General features: G+C 48.0%; 1 protein-coding gene across 1 annotated transcript; it reads left to right on the top strand.

The window, feature by feature from the left end:
- Positions 1-1694: 1694 nt before the first annotated feature.
- LOC126523041 (uncharacterized) lies at positions 1695-14073 on the top strand. The gene is made up of 7 exons (XM_055066673.2): positions 1695-1809; positions 2531-2626; positions 3028-3564; positions 7849-7921; positions 9721-9989; positions 11592-11699; positions 12994-14073. Exons 1-7 carry the CDS (start codon positions 1804-1806, stop codon positions 13495-13497), a joined length of 1593 nt encoding a protein of 530 aa, XP_054922648.1. The 5' UTR covers positions 1695-1803; the 3' UTR covers positions 13498-14073.
- The last annotated feature ends 1522 nt before the right edge of the window (positions 14074-15595 follow it).

The raw sequence follows: 15595 nt of genomic DNA, 5'->3' as shown, positions 1-15595 counted from the left end.
GCCTTTTTCATTTCCACTGGGAGCTAATGGGAAGAAATTGCATGTCGCCTATTTTGTTCGCGTCCACGCAGCAAAATGTAGTTTGATTTAGGCAAGTTGGAATAGGGCTGTTTCTAATTATTTTTTCCGTTCTAGTTATTTCACATACTACCAGTCCTACGCAGGAGTATAGGAGGGTCATGTAAAATAAGTCTTTGAAATATGAAACAATACTTTTGAGAATAGTAACAGCACAAGCGAACGTGGATATGAAAAAGAAAGAGATGTTAGAAAATGATAAAAGGTTAAAATGCCATTTCTGTACTGATTGCCTGACATATACAAATAATAATACGTTAGCACTGCCAGGATTAGTGCCAGTTATGACTTGAAACTTTAGTGGTCCGCTGTGCTGTTTGAAGGCTTCGCGATGACATTTTATGTACAGAGCAGATTCCTGGCATGCAGCTGAATTGAGAGTTCGCCGATGGCGTGCCGGACTTGCCTGGGAACGGGAAAGAGAGCAGGCAGAAAAATGGTCAGGCATTTGAAACCTGACCTGCATATTCTCAGATCACGGAGGTGGACGGGGCAAACGGAGCACGCAAACTTTCCGGCCACCTCCGTCCGGTTGACACAAAGGAGTCACACACTACCCAAAGCCGTGTGTCCACTGGCCGGCGGCGACTTCGCTCTTACCTTCTTCCGCTCTTTAGCGTGCTCCTGAAGCACGCCACGCAACGCGACAACCGCGGCAAATATGAGAATGAGCAATTGAAACGACATGACAAGAAATATCAATACTAAAGAAGGCTACGCGGGGGTACGTGCAGATCTGAGCGCCCATGGGGTGAAATCAGCGCAGCGAATGTCGCGGGGACTGAAATATAGAAAGAAACGACAGGGAGAAAAAAGAAATGCGAAGCGAAAAGCCAACTAGCCCTGCGCGCGACGTTGCAGAAAGTACTGAAGAAACGGAGGCGACCAACGCCGTGGAACTGCGGCCGCTGTGGGCGCCGAGCGGGCAGCCCGGACGCTTTTTTTTTTTTTCATAGCATGCCACGGCAGCTCGACCGGCGGTGACGGCGGAGCTGTAGAAAACTCGTTATTAGTTTAACCTGGACACCGATCAAGGAGGCGAAGAGCGGAAGGCGGCGGCCCTTCGCGAACAACAACGGCGCCCTCGGCAGCTTCCGATGACTTCTGGGGCTGTCCTTGGGGGCGGTCTCGGCGCTCGGGGAACACAAAGGAAGCCCAGCGCGGCAGCGAATTCCGCTGCCGCCTCTGTCATCAGCAGCGCGGCTCAGCGGCCAGACGCGCACGCACAGACAGACATCACAGGGTCCTATTCTTCGTCATCTGCTGCTCTTGGCCCCGCGAACTGGATCGCACGCAGCGCGTGCTAGCTCGTGGCGCGGCGGAATCACTCCTTTCCGCCGTCCGCTGAGACTGGACGCGCGTACAAAGAAAGTGAACCGGTGTGTCAGCGTTGCGTTGGGGGATTGGGTTGCGTAGAAGGTGGGGGGGGGCGGGGGAGGCAATGTTGGTGTGGTTGTTGTATGCACGCTGTCCGCGCTACGGATTGTGTCACGTGGTGCGGTCCGCCAGGCGGGGGGGGGGGGGGGGGTGGGGGGCTCCCATCGCAGGTCTTGACAGCCTGGCTGGACCTCTGCTTGTGAGGCACTGCGCGTTCGCCACCCGGCATCGCCGGTATATAAGGGCGGCCGCCGCCCGGACAGAGACATCAGAACTCGCTCAGCCATCTCAGAGTTGAGTCGAAGAAGTCCTGTGGAGTACCAGCACACACACCACCGACCACCAGCTATGAAGGTGAGAACGACGTGCTTGGGCAGGCGGCCGGCTACGACGGCTGCTCCTACCACGGCTTGCTCCCTGTGCAGCCTCCCGTAGAAATCCGCATTTCCTTCCGTAGAATCTATTGCAGGAAGCACCTGCAGTGCACTGTAAAAATGCAGCAGATTGAAAGCTATGCTGGGCAGTCAATTCCAAGCTCATCTTGAACTGACTAGTTCATAAAGTAGACGTCTAATAAGCATATAATTCATTGTTTAGGCAATGGTGCGGTATTACTACGGCTCCTAATATGAGAGAATTATGCAGATTTGTTAGATGTAGAAAGAGTATAACATTGCTGGAGGTGCTAGTGACCATATTAGTGACTATCCAGCCAACAATACTTAATGCTACCGGAAATAGTACTGGTGGGCTTATTGGTTAAGATTTCAGCCGTGAGTATCTAGGCCAACTTGGCATAGGCGTTAGCTTCGATAGCTGCACCTAGATGCAGCACTGTGCCGTTAATTTGCCTCATATAAAATGGAGCGCGGTGGTGATTCGAAATTTAGCTAGAGATTAGTTTATTAAAAAATCAAGACGAGGAAGACGCCGCGTCATTATTGAACGATAGGACAAGCGCAACAGCGCACATTTTTGAAGAGGAACTAGTGAGAAATGGTCTGAATAACCCCCAAAAATATTTCTCTCACACCGTTTGAACTTTTTACCAACCTTGCTTTGACGCTCCCTTCAGGTCCTCATTGTTCTCGCCATTGCCTGCGCCGCCGCTCACGCCGGTTTCGTCGGGGGCGGCCACGGTGGAACTTCCAGCCAGCATCGCTCTCAGGACGTGAGCATCATACCACATATACTCATTGTTAGCGCTTTAGGACCCCATCTTCCTTGTTGTTTATATGGCGACAACAAATACTCAGAATAGTGTATTGACACGCGGCAGCTTCTTCGTATAGCTGCTTTCAAGCACAGAACTTTGTGCCCTTTAACACGGAGCACTAGGGTCAACTACGTAACACGATATTGGTGGATAAAGCCTATCTCCTCGTTTTAGCTTCAGTTAATGTGAACGTACCAGCCACGGTATCATCAGCTCTTTAATTGCTAGATTAAGAAGAAAGACAACTAAAGGTAGCGGGACCACATCGCGGGAGAGTGGGACGGTTAGGAACTCCTGTTTCCACTTTATGCACAGCCTTTATTTTCCTCCACCCCGTTCATCCGCCATCAAAACAGATCTCCGGTGCCTACAGCTTCGGCTACAACGAGAACCACGCCACGGGCGGCACCTCCCGTTGGGAGTCCGGTGACGGCGTGGGCAACAAGCGGGGCTCGTACAGCCTGCGTGGCGCCGACGGCCGCTGGCGCACCGTCAAGTACGTCGCTGACGGCGCGGGCTTCCGCGCTGCTGTGTCCACGAACGAGCCCGGCACCGCTCCATCCTCGCCCGCCTCCGCTGGCATCAACGCCCCGATCCTCCACGTTCCCGCCGGACACCATGATGGCGCCTACGGAGGCTACGGCGCCGGAGGCTACGGAGCCGGAGCGTACGGAGGTGGAGCCTACCTCGGAGGCGCTGGATACGGAGCCGGAGGATACCTCGGTGCCGGAGCCGGCATCGGTGCGGGAGCCACCAAGGCGGCCCACGTCTTCGGTGCTGCCATCCCCGGAACTGGCTTCGGAGGTGGCTACGGAGCTGGCTTCGGCGGAGCCTACGGCGGTTATGGCGGTTACGGCGGTTACGGACACCACGGCCACGGCGGCCACGGCTTCGTTAAGCATTATTAAGTTATGTAACAAAGAAGGATAGTAGTTAATTGTGGCTTCAACTCACCTTTAGTTAGTGTTGTTTTTTATTGTTCGCACTGGTGCTTCGTCGCCGTTGTTTCTCACTCCTCGATGGTCTCTCGTTCTCTGGCCCACTTTTGTGCAAAGTCTCACGTTCCTAAGCGCACTCTTTGTCTGTTGCTTTAATGCTGCTCAATTTCGCTCATCGTTTGCTTCCATGTGTTCGCCGAGTAGTGTGTGTCGTGCTTGTTTTGAATAAAAAGATGTCTTGTCGCTGTGGAAATTGAAGCGTTCGAGTGTTATTTAAACACTAAAGCGGACCATCAAGCTGGTTTATCTCCGTACAGTGTTTGTTATGGTTACGTAAGCATCAAGGTGTTCATCGCACCATCTGAAGGCATGCAGGAACACATTTGCCATGAGAAACAACGATAGAAGGTGTCAGGGTTGTTTAGAATTATATCAACCCAGATCGTGCTTTTCAAAGGGCAAATGGCCCAGAAGATGACGCACTCGTGGTTTGACTCGGTTTAGAAAAGAAATTTAGTGCATGTAGCAGCTTAGCCTGTGCTTTAACCTGGCATACGAGTCAGCTAAATTGCGCATACGATTACACTATAACAATGTTGCGTCTGCTTTTAATGTACCAAACCTTGAACTGCAGTACAGCTGCTTGCTTGCAAACAAAGGGGCCTTTGTGGCAGCGCACACTGCTGTGCCAAGAGGGTAGAGTATTACATTGAAAACCTCTGTTCAAACTGGCAAATAGAGCGTACCATTCTCAGCTGAAATCTCAGTTACTTGTCCCAGTTCATATTCCCGAAACGCCATATATGGCCACTGCTGCCCCTATGGTGTCGTTATCACGATGATCGCGATCGTGTGGTGTGGTAGGCTGAACGCTGGCCAATGATAAAACACTCTTACGAAGGATAAATTTCCTGAACGCGTTTATAGTTTATGCCAGACAAGCTTGCTTTAGACCTTTCTTGCGTATGAAGAACTTGGCAGCAATGTCACGGCCACTATATGGTGTCATGGTATTCAGTTCGTCTATAAAGAATGGCTACTGCAGGCAAAAGTGTAACCTAATCATAATGCCACACAAAATAACAGTCGTCTGCTGCGCACAGATTAAGCGAGAATTTATGCAATGTGACTTAGGTGAAAGCTAACAATGCCAAGCGAGCCGCCAGATCACTCGAGTACTGCCACTGAAGACAAACGCTAATCAGGGGTAGATCAGAAGATTGTAGCCTTGGACATGTGCGTCACCTCTCATTGCGTTAGTTAAAGGTGGCAGGTGTTATAAGGGGTCCACAATTACTTCTTTAGTCCATGCGCCAAGCCTCGAGGTCAGTTTCGGCTCTCTGTATCGCGCGGACTTAAACGTAATGAATTGCAAGTAATTAATTACTTTTTTGGTAATGTAATTGTAATTTCACAATTGCTTTGTTTACTCAGTAACGCTCACTGTAAGTTGATACATTTTTCAGTAACCAATAACGTGTAACCAGTTACATTTTCACTAGTTTTTCCAGGCGACGCAGCTTTGAGTACTTAAATTAGGTAGGAATTACCGAATCCAAATAGGTGAAAACATGTAGACGGGTTACCCCGTACTCACAATCAGCGTACTGCGGCTACACCTCAATCAGCTGATCCTGCCAGGGTTGCAGATTTGCACATTTCTCTTGGATGTTCCACCTCTGAGCTTTTCTCTTATAATACATCTTTCTTTCTCTCTCCATCTCTCCTAGAAGCGCTTACAGGCGGCCCATATATGCTGCTTATTTCTTCTCTTAGTGTAGACTATTACTTCTCTGACATAAGCAGAAGTTTCTGGTCGTTTAACGAATATGTTTCTATCTGCTTGGTATTGCGTGACTCTTGTACACATTTTTTTGTGTGATTGTAATAACACAGGAACAGTATCTCAGGGGCTGAGCAGGCAGTTTTACATTAAATTGCATTGCAAATGCGGTCACCTTTTAAAGGAACGTGAACGCGTTTGCTGCGGTCGGTATTAATTAGTTGCGTAAGTCTAAATGGGTGACGACTGAAGGGCGCCAAGGGAGGTCCACCAGATGTTAACCGACAGATTGAAATGGTGCGTCAATGGTTCGATGGCGATGGCCACCTTATATCTTACTGCCAGGAAATCATGCACCTACATACGATTTTTCAGTTTTCACTCGCGCCATCGGGAATGGCTTTCTCTAGCCCCAGCAGAAGTTAAGTTCTGCGCATCGTAGAGAACCGAACGCATCGTGGCATTCTGTAACCACAGTCTTGTGAGCAAAGTGTTCGCGCGTTACCACACAGCGTATCTTACTAGCGCGGGCATCGAATGCAGAGGACACATCGGAATAGAAGGGCGAGCTGTTCTACGAGGGTGAATCGGAAAGTCTTTGCCGCTATTTGCTTAGCCAAGTTACGGCTGTGAATGCGAAGTCAACATATCAATTCCAAGCGGTGGACCTTTCTTGGACCGGCCTGACCTTATCTGCCGGTTGTGCTTCACACGTCCACGGCGTACAAGCAACGAAGTGTGATTCGCTTTCTAGGGAGCAAGGGGCGAACGCCCATCGAAGTCCACAGGTAAATGCAGCTAACGCATGGGGAAAGGCGCCTCGCTTTGAGAAGTGTGAAGTGGTCTACGCGATTCACGTGCAACGATGAAGCCAAGACAGCAGTCTGATGGTGGCTCCACAGTCAGCGGGACGAATTCCACCACAGGGGCATCTCAAATTTAGAGGTACGATGGGTCAAATGTCTGATCCAATTGTGGTGGCTATGTGGAAAGTAGTGTAAGATACGTAAAATAGTACGTATATTTCTAATTACCTGAATGTGCCTTATTTTGGCTATTAAAATATAGGGGCAGATACTTTCTGATTTGCCCTCGTATTTACTGTATTTGAGCAATATTAATAACAGCAGAAAGAAAGTTAAGGTTCAAATAATTGATAACATTTTAATAACTGCTCAAATAATTTCGTGGGGCAGTTTTGCGGAACTGAATCAATAACATTTTTGAAAGAAGTAATTCTAATTGTATTCAGCCACTTTTTTTTCTGTAACGTGTACAAGGTTGGTCTCGTGACATACCTCACCACCTCTTCTCAGATATACTGAAGGTTATTTTAAGAGAGAAAACATTTGCAAAGGAGACTTGAAGATTATGCAAGTAATTCCGGCTACTCCATGTCCACTTAGCCAAGATCGCATTTTTCTTCCTTGGGCAGTAAAAGGAGGCATTTTACCGTTGGACTGAATACAATAACGGCAACTAGATATATTTGACTCATGTCAAGGTTGCGCTTGTCCATGGTTTCTCAGTACGAATATAATCAATCAAGCAAGGTGTGCCTAATTGCTAACTGGAAGGGGACAGTATTCAATAAATATTGTACAGCTCTTTATACCTTAATGATTAATGACATTTGCCGTTAACCGATTATTCGATATGAGGTTAAGTGCCACTGCGAAGGATAGAGCTTCATGAATAAGTAAATGAACCACGTTATCAAGATTCTGTGGCCTGAAAATGAAAAACACAAGGACAAGAATCTCGAGGGATTTAAAATGGCGTAGCGTCATATGCCACATGTTCCTTCACGCCCTCCCTAAGCACCGATGCAAAATATTGATGGGCGATCGGGGTGTGGAAGGCTGCGTTCGTAGAACTCGGACGACAGCCAACAAGGAAATGCGTCTAATAGATCGCTCGTCCTGAATTCCAATCATGGAAAAATGGAGGGTCCAGCCCACTTCCTGCGCCATTTCTCAAGTAAATGACGTATACTACCATCGTTAGAGCCCCTTCGTGTGGTACAGCTAGAAAGCTAGAAATGTCACCTCGACAAATAGCTTTAATAGGTGTCATGATCACGCGAAGAGAAATCGCGTGGAAGATTTGGGCTTTCGTGATACCTGGCCCCTTTCAAGCATTCTCCTAAGGCGTAAGCTATTCAGAGCCCGTTTACGCTGTGCCATGTCGGCTCCTTACCCGTTCCTGTTTTCGGTGTGTGCACGGGTAATTTTAACATTATTGGCATGTGTAGGTGAACAAAGGTAGGGCTGCAAAACTTTGTAGATACGGAGCGCAGCGTATGTAAATACTGATTAATATACGAACGTGCGCCTGGTTTGCCTTGCGAAATCTCGAAGCCCCTGAGTATTCAATCAGTTTGCAAGGATTCATGATAGCGCTGGAGCATCCTCGCCGTGCTTGCCTTGTTTGCGTGGTATGTCATTTTTATACAGGTCAACGGCTACCGAGTGAATGAGTCCATTGGTACTGTACATCTCTGGGTGTCACCGGAGGTTAGGTTCTCAAGTGTGTCTACAGAGGCTTTTCGCAGGCACGATTGCGGTGCTGTTAAGGTTAAACTCTGCGTGGTAATTAATCTAATAAGCACCAATGAACCTCGGTTAGAACGAGCACGCTCGGTGGAAGCCGGCAAGCAGCGTGCTCCTTCTCAAAGTAGAGTGGGGATGGTGTGGAAGCACGTGGGATTAGCCTGACGTGTTTGGAGGCCAGTTGTTCCACCCAAGTCTCTATGGCATGGGCTAGACACGGCTTCCCTAAACCTTCAGGGCATCAGTGTCCTGAAGATTTATTGGGACACTGATTCTATCAGGAATAATACAACCAGAAAGCGTAAAATTATTCTCCTAACGACTAAGTGCTTCTCTTAAAACACCAAGTTTTGGAAGCCTGTGTGGTGTTTTCTCTTTTCTGCAGGCTGTCAGCAAGTAGCTGCTCCCTTTCATTTCGAATTGAGGGAACCGTTAAAGGAAGCCTTCTGAGTGCGGACGTGTAGCCACAAAAGGCGTAAAAAAGCAATTACAGCAACGACTCTTGCACTAAAGCCAGGCTGCCTGAAGCCGGAGCAATCGTGTTCCTTATAATAAGGGTATATTCTTATTCGCTTATTGAACGATGCTTCTGAAGACTCCCACCTAAGCTACGAATTCGAGTAGGGCAATTTTGACGGCTTTTAGAGGTCATTTTTCAGGGTGAAGCTGTCGCGAACCGAGAGGTTGCAGCTGAGCGCCAGGATCACGGTACCAGCCTATCAGTCTCCTACAACGACACTACCCTCCCCACGTGTATTCCAAGCGGTGGACCTTTCTTGGACCGGCCCGGCCTTATCTGCCGGTTGTGCTTGACACGTCCACGGCCTACGAGCAAAAAAGTGTGATTCGCTTTCTATGGAGCAAGGAGCAGCAGTTGAGAGCAAAGTGGACTCAGTCTGGTTAACCTTGCTGCCTTTCCTTCCTCCTTCCCTCCCCCCCCCCTCTCTCTCTCTTAGAACGGACTAGCGCGTGCCGTGGTTGCGCCGCGAGCGCGCTCCGCCCAACTTTATTTTAGTCATATTTTTCTCTTGCCGACCGAGAGCGCCGACCTTTAGCGTCCGCGCGTAGCGGCGTCCGTGGGCGCTACAAAGCTATTCTTGTAATACGCCTGCTGTGGGTTTGTATGCATCTACTACTATATGTTTTTCATTCAGTTATCGGTTCATTTATGGGGTAGAGCTGCATTCACATGTGCAACATTAAAGTAAACGAATCTCTCGGCGAGGAATGTATTATACGTTAAACATCTGTATAGTGGACAAAGTGTTATGTTGCTGTAGGATACCCCGCACAATTGTGGAGCGAGCAAAGAAGATGCAATGTGACAGATCGTCCTGCCTGTGAATTAAGGCTGTACATTACTGTAATCATGAACCAACTAGCTGAGATGAAACCTCTGTTGAAGCTCGTACAGTTCTTTCTCGAGGAGTTCAGGCAAAATGCCGGATACTCTCCTGGCAACGCAAATGAATGCTGTCGGACCTCAAAAAGACAGTGTTGTTGGCGGAGGTCTGCAGCAGTTGAGAGCAACAACGACCCCAGCTCACTTTTAATTCACAATTGAAACGTCTTTTAAGACACTGACTTGATCCACATGTGGTGACACATCCTTGCTAACAAAACATGAGATGCTCAGCTCAGGCGGAACACTCACCTGCCCAAGCTAGCCAGGCTATCCTGAACTGCAGCAACACCCCCTGCCATCGCTCCCTCCCTCCTCCCCCCCCCCCCCCCCCCCCCTACAAGGGTTGGTGCGAGCGCTGACTACGGGAGAAGCAGCAAATGGCGGGATTCAGGGGTTTTGCCGTCCCCGTGCTCGTGTGTGGGTCACGCAATTAGAAGAGCCGCTCGTGCTCCGACGTCGACGAACGACAGCGCCGATCGCGTCAACCGCGGGTCAGGTCAGGTCGGTCGCACTTTCTCTCCCGCAGCCGTATATAAAAGGCGGGCGCCTCCCGCCTCCGAAAGCCGAACAACACACTGCGGAACATCACGCCTCCGGCTGTCTCGGCGCTCGTCGTCACTCTGAGGATTACGCCATGCAGGTGAGTCCACCGGATGCGCGGAAGGCGGTCGGAGCGCTGATCGCTGCACGACGAAACACGTAAACCGGTGTGCAAAGCGTGGTTTCGTAGTATTTAAACGGACAACCTCAACAAGATCAATTCATCTTCGCAGATGGAAGCTGCCTGCGCCTTGTTGGCGGTGGAACGCGTGTTTGTCTTATGTTACGCATGTTCAAACATGCGTAGTATAGAATGCTGCTGTTATTTTATATCGCGTGCAGTGGCAAGATGCGAGGCCGTGTAAGTGGCTAATAGGTGACAGTTGGCGTACGATGGCTCAATACCTGCTATGAAAAGTGTTATTGTTTTTTAAAGCTTTAGGGGATGTTGCTATACATGGTGTTACTTTTAGACAATAGAGTTGTTTTATGAAAAGCTATGCTCATGAGACACCTGTCGGCTTCGCATACGAGCTCTATATACGGTGAGGCGGAAATACATCGCCGCTGCTTAAGTTACGAAAGCTGTAACCATTAAGGCGTCGGTTTAACATTGACGGTGTTCAAGATTCGCTCTGTGGCGCGCGGCACCCTGCACAGCACCAATAATTTTGGAGGGCAATGTACTGCGTTACAGCTTCACAGATGACACACTGCAAAACCAACATTAAACGCTGAATCTGTGACGGCCGAAAACATTCTCTATAATATCAACACTGCCAGCATAAAAAAACCTACAAATCGCTACTGATCTTCAAGCAAAAATTTACTACTATCGTTTATAACCCGCGGCAACACGGAATGGAGCGCTCCGGATTAATTTCCACCTCATAGGCTTCTGTAACTTGCGCTCAAAGCTCGGTGCACGACCGTTCTCCAATTCCGCTTTGGTCAGAGTTCAGCCGCAGTGGCCGGTAATCGAACACTCGACCTCCTTTTGAACAGCATATCGTCGTATAATATTGGAGCGGATGCGCCGCCTTGACCTGGTATAGCCTTTCTTTACGGCATATCACAAATACTGTCGTATACCACCACGTTTGCGATGCTATTAAAACGCGAAAAAGATTAGATTACTTCTTGTCAGTATCTGTCACGGAAAAAAATATATATACATATATATTGAACATGCTGCTGTTGCTTACGTTTTATGGCATTCTGCTTCTAAGCACTGATTCATTGGTTCATTTCGCGGCCACGAAGAAAACATTCCGACCTGCCTAAAATGTAAAGATGCTCGTTGTAGTAGTGCCCGACGTAGTCAAAATTAATTCCGAATCCGCCTCCCCTATATAACGCATCCCATTGCCCAGGTGCGGCCTCGGGACACAAAACGCAAAGATTTGATCAAGGATCGTCGAACGTCAACGTTTGTAATTTAATTTAGTTTAAAATAACCGTGTGTAATTTAATTTTCTTAGGCTTTCTAAATTCACGTTTGACTGCATGATCGACACCTTGCAGGGAGCCCCGGGCTGCTTGGTAGCGATATATTCTTACGTAGATATTTAGTTGTAATTCAATATTTTAGGAATTTAGAATGCTTGATCTCAGCTTATTTTAGCAAAGACAATTGACGAAAAGTTGACAGTGACTAACTATCGTCGTGGTGTGCCATTCTTTTTTTGCTTCTTTCGAACAGGAGTACATCGTTTTACCCGTTCTGCTGGCTGTAGCTCGTGCCGGATACGTTGCGCCAGTGACTGGTTACATTGAGACTGAGTCTTCTACAAGCCATCATTCGCAAGATGTAAGCGTACCACTCTTACTATCAAATACTTAGTTAAAACGCCCGGTCCTGTATTAGGAAAAGGACTTTGGAACCACGCCTTGGCTCAACAAACCATTAGAAACAGTCCTGACAGAAACGTTGGTCCCGATACGGACAGGTATCAATTATGACGCATATTAGGCGCTGGATTACGAAGTTATCTCTTCTGGCGGATCTACTTGACGCTGTAACGGAGCTCATAACTGTTGGCATTGAAACGTGACGGATGGTGCATATAAACGTTTGCGGCTTAAATGGCCTCGGAATTGCGCTACTCCAGATGGCGTGTTTCGTCTGGCAGTAAAACTGCCTGCGTTTATCTCTCGCCTTATAGAGTTGCTCCTGAGAGCCAAAGTCATCCGTAGGCATGTGTGTCTGGTACACCGATCGTAGCTTCTTCACTAGGGCCAGGACCAAGTTGATCGATCGCTGCGAACAAGGACTGAAGCAAGGACACTGGTATAGGTGCGCCTTAAAAGCAGTCCGACTTAGATATAGGCACAGTGTATTTCGCGGCCGAAATGCAATAATCAGAAAATTAAGGTGTCCCTTCGACCCTTGCCGACGATAAACATTAACAACGTGCGACCGCCATGACACGGATTAGTCGAAAAAGCAGAATCTGTACGCTTTATGCCTTAAATCAATGCCACGACAACATTGTGGTGTCAAGCACTCAGAACTTCTGTGTATTTATCTACGCGTATTTTACGTACGTATAAGAGCAACAATTAACATCACTAGTCTCATGAAGGCGGGCGGCACCCTCTACTGCCCGGGAAGCTTGATGCAGAATCAAATATTTAGAACAATCTCGCTTCTTCCCGAAGAGGCCTTCGAATATCTTCGTCCGAAGGTACGTGCAAGCTGGTTCTTACACGTTCTTTCTGCACCAGTCATTGAAAGCACAGGGGCGGTTCCATTCCTCCACACAATGGCACTGCCCAATCGGTCCAGGCACGTTTTTAACCCCCCTACCAGTGACGAACTTGCGAATACGTTCGCTTTTCGCGTATACGAGGGATGTACATATATAGAAAATTCAACTTTTTTTCTATTTAGGCATGCGACGGAACGTTTGTTTTATGTAACATAAAGAGTGCTTACAAAGTATTCAAACTAAGGAAGCGACGCTCAAGGAAGTCGAAAGGCCGTGTTGAGCAATTTTATTATCTTCTAACGAGAACTTCTGGAATTGTACTGTTCCTTTCTATTCGACATCGACAGTATCGACGGTTTTTGCTAGTCAGCGTTTGCTTGTACATTTGCTCAGGTGGCCGGCAACTACGACTTCGGCTATAAGGCGCGACACCCCGGCGGCGCCACTTTCCGCCAGGAGACCGGCAACCCTTGGGGCCACAAGATCGGCTCGTACGGCATCGCCGACGTGGACGGACGGGTCCGACTCGTCAAGTACGTTGCCGACCACAACGGCTTTCGCGTCCACATCTCCACCAATGAACCGGGAACGGCCGCCTCCAGTCCTGCCGGAGCCGGCATCAACGCCCCCGTGGCGCTGCCTGCGGCGCCCGCCGTGGAGCCGTTCCTTCTGCAGCCGTCATCGCCTGTGGGAGTAGTTACTAAGGTCACTCCCGCAGTGAATGCTGCCCATGTCTACGGCCCAGCCATAGTGGGACCTGTTCTCAAGCCAGCCGTACCCGTAGCTGCGGCGCTGCATAGCTTCAGGCCAGTCTACGAGAAGAAGCCATATGTAACGGCTGCGGTGCAGCCGGGTCTCGAAGTCGAGTACGATTCCCGGGACTACAGACGCTGGTAGAATTGCGTGCCTCTGTCTCTCGTCAGGGTAATGCTCACAGCTCAAGCATAACTTCGCGGGCTATGCCCGGCGTATGCGATGCGGGCATAATGGGAGAAAATTTGAAAGTTCCGAGGGTAATTTTTTTTTGTCTAGAAAACGTTTTGTATACAGCGTGCTTTTTGTTGGATCTTAAGGCAGATGACGCGCAGCGTAACGCTTGCGGACGTGACATTGTTGTTGCAGAAGCCTTATGCGGCTGTCACATTGAGTGTATGTTACACGCGCCAGTGGCATCGCAGAATGCATTTCCTGGAGTGTGATGCCAACGCTGAAATCAGGGCTCCGCGTACAGTAGAACGCTTTTACAACGCAGTGCTCGGGGCCTCCGAAATCATTTGTTTTACAAGACACTTCGTTGTAAAGGTCTCGCACCGCATAGCTCACAATATAGAGCGGGGACATAATTATTCCTTCGTTATACAAGTCATTTCGTTGTAGAGGCGTTCGACTATAGCTACAAGCGACTGTAATGCTAAAGTCCAAGCATCACAAAGCGCAGTGGCGTGGCCTTTACAGAGGTGCAGTGTCAGAAACACGTGGCACGCCAGTCTGATGTACATAGTCATCGCTTAGTATCTAGTGAACTTCAATACGTTCCAGCGAAGACTTAAGACGAAATTACGCGCCAGCAGTTCCTAAAATGGCCACCGTTGTGAAGGCTGTTAAAGTTATCTTTGTTCTATGAATCTTTATTACTCTTTGCACAGCTCGCAAATATTACTAACAAGTCTCTAGGTTATGGCTTAAACGCCGTTAAAGATTAGGATTCCAGCACATATTAAGGCCATGCTTAGCGCTTATCTTATGCGCACACTTTTTAAGAGCATGTATAGTCGTCAGGAAGTGTTCCCGTAAATAGCCAAGAACACGAGCTCGATCGTTGTTACCTATGCGTGAGAGTTCTTAGCGTATCAAAAACAGTGGGGCTAGGCCATACAAGTACGAATACGATGGCCAGCAAACCTCGTGCAATTGGTGCATGCTCCAACTAGAGTACACACCATAAACTAATTTACACCCTTTAATTGAGTAAGGGTGTATATCTCTTTATAACTCACATCCTTACAACCAAAAAAGGTGTAAGGGTGCGAGTTATAGACAGGTTTACTTCTTTTTAGTATTTAAGGGTGTAAATTATTTTACAGTGTGGAGTGCCTTTAAAATAGCTCGAATCTCACTGTTGCACCTGTTAAAGTAAGTTATCTATATGCAACGTAGAGTTCGGTTTCTCAGTTTCGGCAGAAATATACACGTACGAGCTCTCTTGAGAGCTCAGACTGGAAACTTTCCTGAATGCGAGGCTTCGTCGTGTTACTTGCGCTGTTCGAACTGAGATACGGAGTAGCTGGGATCTTGTCCGCGGGATGATTGACTTTTAGTAGTTCCGCAGAAGATACTATCGGGAGACCCAGCAGTAAAACATGGATTTCGTACTGAGGTGCCGCCGCTGAGAAATTTTAAAATCTGACGTTGTCGTATCTTGAAAACACATGCTACTCTAAGCAGGAGATCGCATGCAGATAACTATGGATATCATTGCAATCAAAAGCTTTCGCGTGGGTAATTTGCACAGTAGGATATATACGGTGTCTCAGCTAACATTAGTCAAGCTGTTCAAATAAAAAAAGTATTTAAGAAACTCGGCGTTTGGTCGTAAGACATCGGACGAGCGAACATAGTGGGTTCTATAGTTATATTTCACACGGTGAATTTTGAATAATTTTTTTGTTGTTGAAGAGCTTGACGAAAGGTAGCTGGGTAGACGTGGCTGGTAGTGGTATCGTTTTTATCGTCATTTAAAAAGCACTGAAACATGTGCCCACATTGTACCGTCGTCAGCTCTCTTACATATATACATTGGGCCACTGGTTCGTGAGTGGAACTTTTTGCCTCTAAGGACTGGATCCATAAAAAAAGCATAAACTTTGCATGGAATCATAGTTCAGTCATAAATAACCTCGGTAGTATACGTCGTGTTTAGCATCGTCGCCTTCTTTCGACGTTTGCGTCGGGGTTTCCTTCGCATTATGACATGATGTAGTTAAGGGATAACGTA

This window comes from Dermacentor andersoni, chromosome 6 (assembly GCF_023375885.2).
Source record: "Dermacentor andersoni chromosome 6, qqDerAnde1_hic_scaffold, whole genome shotgun sequence".
In the NCBI taxonomy this organism is placed as follows: domain Eukaryota; kingdom Metazoa; phylum Arthropoda; class Arachnida; order Ixodida; family Ixodidae; genus Dermacentor; species Dermacentor andersoni.
The sequence above is the reverse complement of the archived record's forward strand: the minus strand, read 5'-3'. Positions and strand labels throughout refer to the sequence as shown.